This window comes from Miniopterus schreibersii (genome assembly GCF_964146895.1).
Source record: "Miniopterus schreibersii genome assembly, chromosome: 18".
Classification (NCBI taxonomy): domain Eukaryota; kingdom Metazoa; phylum Chordata; class Mammalia; order Chiroptera; family Miniopteridae; genus Miniopterus; species Miniopterus schreibersii.
This window is the reverse complement of record NC_138121.1, coordinates 14,107,950-14,119,527: the sequence shown is the minus strand read 5'-3', so window position 1 is coordinate 14,119,527 and position 11,578 is coordinate 14,107,950. Positions and strand designations below refer to the sequence as shown.

At 38.3% G+C, this 11,578-nt stretch overlaps 1 protein-coding gene across 3 annotated transcripts in view; it reads right to left on the bottom strand.

Moving 5' to 3' along the window:
• CBFB (core-binding factor subunit beta) overlaps nucleotides 1-11,318 on the bottom strand; it is a 45,567-nt gene extending 34,249 nt beyond the window's left edge. For 2 of the 3 annotated variants that reach the window (XM_081119488.1, XM_081119490.1), the window contains exons 1-3: nucleotides 10,933-11,312; nucleotides 10,617-10,703; nucleotides 6,046-6,162 (exon numbers count right to left, since the gene is read on the bottom strand). In XM_081119488.1, coding sequence (XP_080975614.1) covers nucleotides 6,046-6,162; nucleotides 10,617-10,703; nucleotides 10,933-11,010 — 282 coding nt within the window. In that variant the 5' untranslated portion in view covers nucleotides 11,011-11,312. Of the gene's footprint in view, nucleotides 1-6,045; nucleotides 6,163-10,616; nucleotides 10,704-10,932 lie in introns of all 3 variants that reach the window. The other variant, XM_081119489.1, reaches the window with a different exon arrangement.
• Between the last annotated feature and the right edge of the window lie 260 nt (nucleotides 11,319-11,578).

Sequence of the window (11,578 nt, the reverse complement as noted above, 5' to 3'; positions counted from 1 at the left end):
AGCCCACTCCCTCTGACAATATTTCATCCAGATCTTTAACATACTATGAACATTAGCCCACACTGTGCCAAATGCCCTACTCCAGTGTAAGTCAATTCTCTCTCTTAGATTTAAAAATTACTGAAATAAAAGCTTTTCTTTAAAAATACAAGCATAAGACTTCCAGTTCTAAATTTTATAATTCAGTTATTACAGTATACTTAAAACATATTTTTAAAAAGCCAGATTACCTATTTTAATGCACTAAACTGTTGATAACTAAGTGCTGGAAAATATACTTCATATTTTAGCTGAATTGAAACACTTAACATCTAGATCTGACAAACTACTTGTAAAGTTGCTTCAGTTTCTCCAGGGGAAAATCACATTCCAAAGCTTTACCACAGATATCTTTTATTTGGAGTGACTGGGCTGCCAAAGGAGGAGAAGGAACTTGTTGAGCTTGAATAGGATTTCTCAAAGCTAACATCAAGGAGTCCTCTAAACCCTGCCAAATAGTGGATGGTATATAAACAGACACAATATTTATTTTGGGACAAAGATCCTGCAGGCAAGTAAGCAAAATGCTCCAGAAGCAGCAGCGTCACAGACCTCTGAGAAGCCATTTAAAACAAGAGTCTGTCCTCCTTCATTAAATCAAATGCTGTTAAATTTTGCTTTGTTATTTGATGCTCATGAAAAAGAATGATAAAAGATTTTGAAGTATAAAAGTTCAGAAAGGAAAAACATAGCTTATCAAAACATTTATTTAAAAAGTACCAACTTTAATGACATACTTTATAACTATTTCTCAATGTCTGGTACATGTTGTTTGACTATCAATTAAAATCACAAGTTATAAATAGGAATACAACAACTGTAAAGACTTTAAGCTTTCGCTTTCTGGAGCCAACGAAATACTAGATAGTATATTCAATTTCCACAGAAAAAATAGTAAACAGCGTACTTTAAAGTTCATTTTTTTAAGTTTAAATTTTTCATACCCTTTATTTTTATATTCAAAAACAAGGATTATGTAGTAAGGATATACAATCATTAATTCAAAATCCCAAATGAGGCTTTATGAAACACAGAATGCATGCAAAAACCATTTATCTTACCACTCAAGACTAACAAGTTTTGGTCAACCATAATAATTTGATTTGTTTGAAATAAAAAGTAATTGGAAATGGGTCCTAAGAGGAAAGATCAAAGGAACTCGAGTTCCTGCTCTACAAAATTTCAATGTAAGAATGATTTAAATTCTGATCAGTTGCTTTCCTTGTCCTCTGACAGCTAAATTAGAGGAAAGCAGTTTAGATTAAGGAAGAATTAAGAACATTTTTGCTTTGGGGTTTTATTAAGACACTATAATGGACCACTTGAGAAAGATGTAGTGTTTCAACACTGCACAGCTACCTGAAGGGAAGCTGATCTAAGGCAGGCTACAGCACCAAAACTCCATGATTTTTACCCTACAAAAACCATCAAATAGCCTAACTTTGGATAGTGTCACAATTTAAAAGGCATTTTCACATATTCTGGCACATCATTTAATTCTCATATACATGAGGTATATGAATAAGGCAGATATTCTGATTCCCATTTAAAGGTATGGAAATTGGTTATGACTGATTGTCTTTTGACTCAATCCAGAGCTCTTTCCACTACACTATATTATTTAAAACTCCTTCTGAGAAAGACTCTTATTAAGAGCTAATGTAGACAGCTCACCAGACACTAGGGTGCAAAAGTTTCAACTATCTTTGATAGACAGATTATAAAACTGTGTGCTGACTTGATTGAACACAAAGTATCTATTTAGTCAGTTATCCAATAATAAACTTTCCTTATTAAAGACCCTTGGTTTGAAAATATTCCTGCAATAAATAAAATAACTGATTTCATGGAACCTATTTTCCTAGATCATAAAGCCATATTTCAAATCAGTGAAGATATGAAGCTTCTGTTTCCTATCAGCATTCTAGTTTTTTCTGAATTCACTATAAGTGAATATTGTAGTAGCCAGTCTTCAAGATGGCCCCAATGATCACAGCCTCCTTGTATTCACACCCAAGTATGTGAATAAATCCCCCCCCACCCAAGTGTGAGCTAGAGTGTGTGGGCTAAACTTAGTGACTAATGAACAGAGTGAAGAATAGGTCATAAAAAGCAGAGTAACTTCATTTTTTCTCTCTCTATGGAGCAGCACACACGTCTACAAACTGAAGCTACTGAAGCCACCTACTAAAAGTCACATGAGTTGAGCTTGGAAGTGGATCCTTTCAGCTCTAGCAAAGTCTTCAGAGACTGCACAGCCCCAGCCCTGAGCCAGAGCCATCCAGCCAAGCCACTCCCAGATTCCTGTAAAAGGACACGAGGGAACTTTTGGGAATGACTGAAACATTATCTTGATTGTGGGTGGTTTTCACATGGGTGTGTACATTTGTTAAAACTCAAATTGCACACTTAAAATGAGTGCATTTTATTGTATGTAAACTATACTTCAGTAAAGCTGATTCTTTTTAAAAGGCCATTGAATTATTGAGATAAGCAAAGGGTCACTTATGAAAAAGCAGTGCCATGACTTAAAGATAGTTGGTGAGAAAACAGAAGCTGCAGTAACAAGCTACCACCACAAACTCATGTCCTAAACTGCTCCTCAAAAATGTTCCACCGATGGCCTTTCCCATCTCAAATGACAGCAATCCCATACTCCCAGTTGCCCTTGCCAAAAATGTTGAAGTCATTCTTGATTCTCACACCCCACATCCAATCCATAAGCAAATCCTGTTGGCTCTATCTCAAAACGCATGCATACTATGACAACTTCTCACCACCTCCACTGCTACACCATAGTCTCTCACCAAGATTACAGTAATAGCCAAAATGGTCTCTCTGCTTCATTCTTACCCCCTGTAGCCTATTGTTAACCCAGCAGCTAAAGTGGTCCTTTCAAAACCTATGGCAGATCACATTGTTCATCTCAAAAACCTGAAACAACTCCCCATTTCACTCAAAGTCCATCTCATTACAATAGCTACCATGGTCACACAAGCTGGCTTCTTGTTATCTCCCCATCTCATCTCCCTACTCTCCTCCTTGCTCAGTCTACTCTAGCCACACTGTTCTGTTTGCTGTTATCAAACACACAGTGCATGCTTCTACTCTTGGGCCTTTACAATGGCTGTCTTCTCTGTCAGGAACACCTTTCCCCACATCTGCACGGCTCATCATTTCCTAACCTCCTAATCGTTCCTGCTCAAATATGACCTTCTTTACCCAAACCATCCTATTTAAAACTACAAACATCCCTTATTCATCCTTATTTTACTCTACTTTTCCTTTACATTCACTATTTCAATCACTAGGACAATCCTAGGAGGTATGCATTAACTTCATTTTACAACTGAGAACCGCAAAATTAAATAATTTGCCCAAAGTTACCTAGTAGCAAATGAAAACAGGACTTAATTCTGCCTAACTCTAAAGCCTTAACCACTAGTTTTCTCAAAGCTGGGTGTGAATAGGAAAAGAACTAAGCTGCTTCGGGATGTAATGTGGTTAAGAGTATGTGGAAGAAAAGACACTGATTTGTGATAATTAACATTTGGGGAAATTTCCTTCAGTTTTTCCTTGCTTCTAGTCCTAGCCCTGTTGAGACAGAAATAAAAGCTAATGGTTACCAGAAAGAGACCATAAAAGAGGAGGAAGAGAAAGGGACCCCATAGCCTGAACTCCACAAATGAGAAAACACTGGTCAGTACCTTTTTTCCAAATTCACTGGCATCCTTTACCCCAGTGGTATGGAGTAATATGAGTAGTTGGGGTTTTTTGTGTTTTTTTATGGGTTTTTTTGCTTTTAAATGCTTTTCCCCTCTAGATTCTACTGGTGTAGTACAGTGCTGGCAAAATTATATTTGAGAAATACATGATCTACACATAAACATTTACAGATCTATATCTGAAGATACTGATTTTTTTGCCAGTGTTACCATTCTTGGAACACAGCCACATTCATCTGTTTACATGTTGTCTATGGCCCTTTCACACTCTAACAGCAGAACTGAGTAGTTGCAACAGAGAGCATATGCCTGAAAAACTGAAAATATTTAATATCTGGCCCCTCATAGGAAAAAACTTGTAAAACAAACATTAATAAAATACTAGTTTCCTGATAGCTAACATGGGTTTTATCACTTTTCCTGATATATTTGAAAACATATCCTCTAAATAGTAGAATACTCCATTAAAACATTTTTGTTACTGTTGGTCACATAACTAAAAACATCTCAATGGCTTAAGTCCAAGGATAATATGGTCTTCAATCTAATAAAGAGATATCATTAAATTAATTCAAGCAAACATACTTCCTAGGAGAGTTAACACCCATTTAATAGTTATTAAACACTGGAAGACTTTAGAAACATTGAGATGTCAATTTTGAAGTAAAAATAGTTTAGCTTTAAAGTTGAAAGGAAAGGATTTATTTTTGGTCTATGTCTGTAGTATCTGAGCTACCATGTTAAACTTTAAGGAAGTGTGTTCAACAAGGAAAACAGTAATTTCTTCATTTAGTCACACATACATGTACCAAATAGACAAAAAAAAAAAAAAAAAAGCAATAATCCTACAATAACTTCAAAACTTCTCCCTTATATATAAGAATTACTAAATAGTAAGATCTGGAACACTTGCATTTAATCTTACAAGCATACAAGCTAACACATAGGAAAGCAAATTACTTATTACTAATTTTTAACATTCTGTAATTTATTTTTTCTTTCCCTTTCCAAAGATTAGTTGGTTTGTCACAGACAAAAGATCGAACTTTATTTCATAAAATTAAAGAAAACAACAACAAAATCTTCAATGTATATACAGAAGATCAGAAATACTTTTCCTACCTAATACATCCTAATACAAAAATTTTTTTTAAGTTACTCATAGGAATACAGTGGCACCTCGGTTTTCAAATGTAATCCGTTCCAGAAGACCGTTTGAGTTCTGAAATGTTGGAAAACCAAGGGATCAACAGCCAACAGCTAGGCCTCAGGATCTTGCACTCAGCGGAAGCCATGTGGCATGTTTGACTTCTGAGGCGTGTTCGAAAACCGAAGCATTTACTTTTGGGTTTACGGAGTTTGTAAACTAAAATGTTTGTCAACGGAGACGTTTGAAAACTGAGGTACCACTATATTTAGATGTTTCTTATGTTTTGCACATAAAGTGATAGGTTATGCTATTCATAACAGCACTTAGAAAAGTAATTTAGCTATGTCGATAAAAACAGGTATGGAAACACTGCAAAGGAAACAGGAGAAAAATAAGCATAAAATGAGGTTGAAAATTTCTTTCTTTAAATATCTTATTGAAGTCAACTTTTACATAAAAAGATGAACCAATCCAAGATATTATTCATTAAAATTTCACCAAAATCATATAATACATTTAACTTAGATTTTAACAGGGCTCTCGCTTAAACATTTCCACTAATATTTTTCATCTTCAACCTAAACTTACAACATAAAAATTTTAAGACATCTATTTGTTTTTTCGGAAGCTTTTTCTCAAAACAAAGAAATTATTTCCAAGTTACAATTTTCATACTGTTTTTTCAAAATTAAATTATTAACAGAAGTAGAAAGTTACCCATGAGCTATTTCTAAATATTATTAAATTTAAAGCCTACAGAGCCTTTTCTCATTTTTCTCTTAATTTTTTTACAGCACTGTAGTCACACATATTTTCGTAAAAAAAAGAATACTTCCTGTCAACACTTTTAAAGAAATTAAGTTTTGAATGTTACATGTAAGAAAGTACACTATTCTCTTTAAAGGATAGAACTTTCTATGGTGAATGTTAATACACATGAAAATAATAATGGAACGATATAAAAAAATTTGAGTGATTTTTAAAAACTGTATTACGTTCTTATAATATGAAAACAAATCTAACCATATGCCTATATAATTGGAACTATAATCTCTTTATTAATGTAAATCATCAAATAATTTCTAATAAAACAATCCACAGTATTTCAAATTGCAAAGAAATGTTTCCTACCTTGCCTGCTTCTCTCTCTAAGTCGACATATTCCCGGCTAGGTGTTTGTCGCTGTTCTCCCTGCCAGCTGGCCGGAAAAAACTGGAGAGACAGATTGGTTCCTGTGGCCACAAAAGCCTTTTAGAAAAATCAATACAAACAGGATCAGGAGCAGGACATTACATAAATTATGCAGGCAGTCATTTATTTTTACATCAGTTTCTGTCTTAAGCCAGGCAGCACCAAGAATACTTAAAAGTAAAAAACATGCACTCATCATTTTTCTTAAGTATTAAGTTACAAACATCTGATTCCATTTTGAGGACATTTGCCATTGGCTGCTTAAATATAAAATCAAGACATGGAATCAATACTTTCTTTCAGGTCAGTTTTTGCTGACGTTAGGATCACGCATTGCTAATGTCTAACCAGAAGCCACCACCCCTGAATTTAAAAACTTATATTTTTAAATGTGAAAATCACTGAAGATCTAAACATTTTGTATTTTAAAACATACCACAATTTAAAGTTGTGTAAATGAGACATTTTAATTTTTCTTGATTTTCCTTGTTCAAGGAAACACTATGCTCTAAAGCCAATGTTAAAAATGTCTCTCTTCTGATAAACCTTACATTAGCCTGTGCCATGACCACACTTCCCATTCTCTCTAAAACCTTGGGTGATTAAAAAATTTTCTTAAATTTGACTTTAGGATAACTGGATCTGACTATAACAAAAGAGTATTCATCTAATATTTATAAAAGATTTGGATGGCACAGCTCAACAGACTGAACAATCTAAATCCATTTCAATAAAGTGTCATTCTGTGTAGTCCCTGAGCAATTTAACTGGATTTCCCCCAAGTAAAAAATGGAAATAACACTGTCCCTCTTCCCAAGGGAAATTAAGTAAATAAGTAAAAAGCATTTTGAAAAAAACACATTTTTCATCATCTAAATGTAAACTTTTCTTTGTTGAAATTGTCTTTTCTTTTACTAATTAAAATAGAATGTTTTTGTTTTATTTTACCAATTAAAGTTCTAAAGCATAAAGTTTTCCAGCATAGTCTTCATCTGAAAGCAAGGGGTTCACATTTTGGCCATTTGTTTAAAGCCTTTAGCTGATTCAACTACCCTTTAGTTCCCCTGATGATTAACAGCTTAGATTCTTTAGAGGTAAAAATTATACTTCCTATTTCTATTACTGGTACCATTAGGTACAATTGTCAACCTAACTGCTAAATTTCTACAGATAGTTTTGATAGCATTTCCCTAATCGACTGAGATACCTTTTCTTATGAACAGACACTGAACAAACCTCATTACAATATTAACTTAAAAAAATATCTTACCCCACTATTAGCCTAAGTTTAAAAAGCAATCAAGTGAAATGAAATGAACAATAGTTTTCAAATGAAAAGCAGACTGCCTAGGTTGTGTGACCTGAGGCAAGTTACTTAACTCAGGATCTCCGTTTCCTCACAAATTAATATTTGTACAGCGCTTAGAACAGAACCAAGTAAATGCTATATAAGTATCTGCTTAATAAAATAAAAGAAATAACTGAGCTAACTTCTTCCACCTTTGGATAATGAAATTCTCAGAGCAGAGTGGTGCAGATAAGAGTATTCAGCCCATGAAATCAATGCCCTGTGTCAAAATCCCCAAGGCAAGTTTCGGTATTCACTTAGTAACAAATCCTTCCACCCCGCGGGTACCCCAAAAATCAACTCTGTGCTCAGTAAAAACAGTCTATGGATCTTATTACCTCACCTCCTGTCTGAAGGCCAACCTCAGAAGAGATTTCCTGCTTCGTCACTTTATGCCCATTATCTCAATCAAGATCCCTCTCTCTGATAGGAGAAGTGATAAAAAACAGTTCATACTAGAATAACATTCCCCAAATTTACCTTACCACAGAAATCTTCAATGGGATACCTACACATACATTAAGAGTTGGGAAAATTATGTTCGAAAACATAAAAATGCTACACTGGTATCCCTGTCTATATGTAAGATTCTAGGTTTCATAAATTATAAAAGAGCACACATGTGCCAATCCAACAGAGCTTTTATCCTTCCATTTTCAGGATTAAAAATACATGGTTTTCACTGCTCTCCCACTAGTCACCATACCTGTCATGAGTATATTTTCCTTTTATTACTCGTTAGTGTTGAAGACATCTCCAACACTTCTACTACAATAAGAACTTATTTGGGGAATAAATCAGTTTACCAAATAAATTTTATCCCTCACCCATAATCACTTTTATTCATATTATTATAAAATCTAAGTAAGTTTGATACTTAAGAGATGAGCATCATAGCCCTTAAATTGTTTCACATCTAAACACAAAACGAGTCCGCCATTAACTTCACTGATACGTTAAGGTGATATTCAAAATAAAAAGAATAAAAGAGAAAAAAAAGGGTTGGGAATAATTTTGGGAAATATGTCTACTTTTACCGTATATAACTGCTGTCAGAATAGAGGCCAAAGAATGCCTTTTCCACATCTATTTTCCATAACCAAATAAGTAAAAGCCACTGCCTGTTTATAAGTCAAAAGATAAATTTTAGGTATTACATTAAGTAACCTCTAAATTGAATTAATCAAGTACCTATGATGCAAAAGGCATTGTGCAAAGTACTTGCATAGAGGGGAGTGTATTAATGAATATACCACAGAATTAATGTGGTCTCCACCCTTTAAGAGACAAGAATGCCATAATTTAAACATTGAATTAAAGTGGGGGAACTAGAAAGAGAGGGTAATGTGAAATTCCTTCCCAAATACAAATAGTAACATTCTTCAACAAATTAAGATACATATGCTGTCTTAGAGCAAATCTTACAATATACCTTCAACTATTTGTACTTGTCAGATATTAAGAACTTATTAAAATTTGTAGAATCAGATATTTGGAAGAGAGGAAGAACTAGAACATCTGTCTGATTTACACTGGAAAGAAATTTATGACAAACACAAGCAGCCTATAAAATATTACACCAATTCAGATATACAGTGGGTTAAATTATATTCCCGGTTCATAATTACATGTAGTAAAGTCTGATATGAAAAACACACACACTCTAATAGCTATTCTTCACTTGGCTTCCAAAAAACCCAAAAACCTCAGCTTTAAAAAATCCTGACAAAACTCTGTATCTCATCTTTTACACTTACATCAATTACCTCCGGGAAATCTATTGGTTAGGTATACCATCACCTTTTGCAAAAGAAAACCCACGAAAAGAATGATATAATTACTGTATCAACTAATAAATGATTCTTTTACCACTCAGTGCCAAAACCAAACAATATTTGTCTTAGACATTTTAATCATGATTATCACAACTACTCAAGAAATTTGGCAGTGGGCTAAAAGCTGGAGATTTTCTTTCATAAAATGCAATAATAAAAAACTATTCTAGAGCTCCTGATCAATTTAGCCAGTATTTTCTCATTATCTGTAATATGATTCTAAGCCTTCATTTTAAATATTGAAATAGTCTTTAAAAGTAAACTGGGTTTCCGTGATGAAAAGGGAGAATTTATGGTATGCGAATTATATCTCAATAAAAGTAGGTTCTCTATAAAGGAGCTGGAAGAAGTAAATGTACCAATATGTCTTCCTATTGTTAACCCAAATTCAAAGTGCATAGTAGCTTCAAGTCTCTTCAAATGCAATGTGCCCAATAACAGCGTAGATAATTAGATTCCATTAACATAGTATTTCAACTTTTTTTTTTTAATTAATAATCTACCTTTCTTTCTTTCTTCCTACTCACTCTTTGGCTTCTTCGTTCTACCCTCATTAGCAACTCCATAGGACAGACCAAAAGGAGATAAGAGGAACTAGGGCCCTTTAATTTTTTTAACATCAGGTTTGGTGTAGGCACAGCACCAAATCTACCACCTAAAACATGGCCTCAAGATCAACTGTGGTTTTCACAAATCCATGCAGCACTAACGGGGTATGCTTTTTAGGTTTGAAAAAAGACAGTAATGGTTTCTTTCTGATTCTCCTCGGGTTTAACATTCTAAGAAAAGGACACTGCATGTCCTTTAGGGCATTTTCCCCCCTCTATTAAGGACAACAGATAACTGACGTAAAGATTTATTATTTTTAGCTATACTGGGAGTGAGAGCTCTTCACATATAGACTTACCAACAAACTATCGCCCAGGAGTCAGATCCTTGAATAAAGCCCAATTCTTTTTCCGAATGGGTGTTTTGTTCCTTAGAAATACCCGGTCCCTTACTCCGGTCACAGCCTACACACACACAATAACCTTTCCCTGTTAGTTGCCCTCCGGTTTGAGCTCCACTGACAGCAAACTGCCGAGTCGTGTCTGGGAAACATACCCACCCGCCGAGGGTCACAGGGAAGCGTCTCCACGCGAGGACGCGCGGCCCGCCAGCATCTGCTTTCGCATTTTGAATCCCGAGTAGGAAGTGAGACGGCGCCCGCTCAGTTCCGGGAGCCGCGGCGTCCGGAACCGACCTGGGCCGCGGCAGCCCCAGCGCAACAAGTGACCCGCGCGCGCCTCGATGCCCGGAGCCCCGGGCCCCCCGCCCCGCCGACTTACGATTTCCGAGCGGCCGTCGCGGCAGGCGTTCTGGAAGCGCGCCTGGCGCTCCTCGTGGGGCCGGTCCCTGAATCCCGTGTACTTAATCTGCAAGGCAGAGACGGCCCGAAATCAGGAGCCAAATCCGCGGCGCCGCCCGCGCGCCCGCCCGCCCCGCGCGGCGCCGATAAGGACAAGCAGAGTCTGCGGGCAGACGGCCGCCCGGGCGAGATTGCCCCTCCACGGGCGCCGGCGCGGGGTTCCCGGGGGCCGCGCCACCCAAACTTTTCTCCGCCCGGGCCCACTCGGGGCGCGCCGCGGCCTCCGGCCGCCTCACCTCACATTCGCGGCTCAGCTTCCTGAAGAACTCCTCGTTCTCGAACTTGCTTCTCTGGTCGGGCACGACGCGCGGCATCTTCCCGCCCTGAGACCGCGCCGGCCGGCCGGGCTCCGGGCTTGCGCGGGCACCCCCTTGCCGGCTCTGCCCTGACCGACTGACCGCCCACCCGCGGCACCCTGACTCTCGCTTCCCTTTGTTTCAGGCGCCCGCCCGCATGTGCTCCCGCTCCCCGGAGTCTGAGGGGCCGCCGCGCGCTCGAGCCCAATCCACGCCGCCGCCGCCTCAGCCGTTGCCTACAGCCCGCGCGGACACAGCACTCGCCGCCCCCGGCCGCCGCCGCCGCCACTTCCTCTCACCGCCCACCTCGCTGGCCCGTCGGCTCCGCCCCCGTCGGCCCCACCCCTCCTCCTCTCGCGCCCGCCCGCCCCAAACTCCAGCAAACAAAACGCACCATTCACAACTCCGCGACCCGCGCCGCGCATGCGTCGCCCTGGGGCTTGCGGGGCCGCTGGGCTGCAGCGAACCCTAGCTCCTCCCGCGGCGCAGCCCTCTTCCCTTTGCCGGCCCGCGGGCCGCTCGCGGTGGAACCGCCGGGTGGGGATCTGCCCGGTCCGTAGATGTGGACCGGCGCACGCAGGTCCTT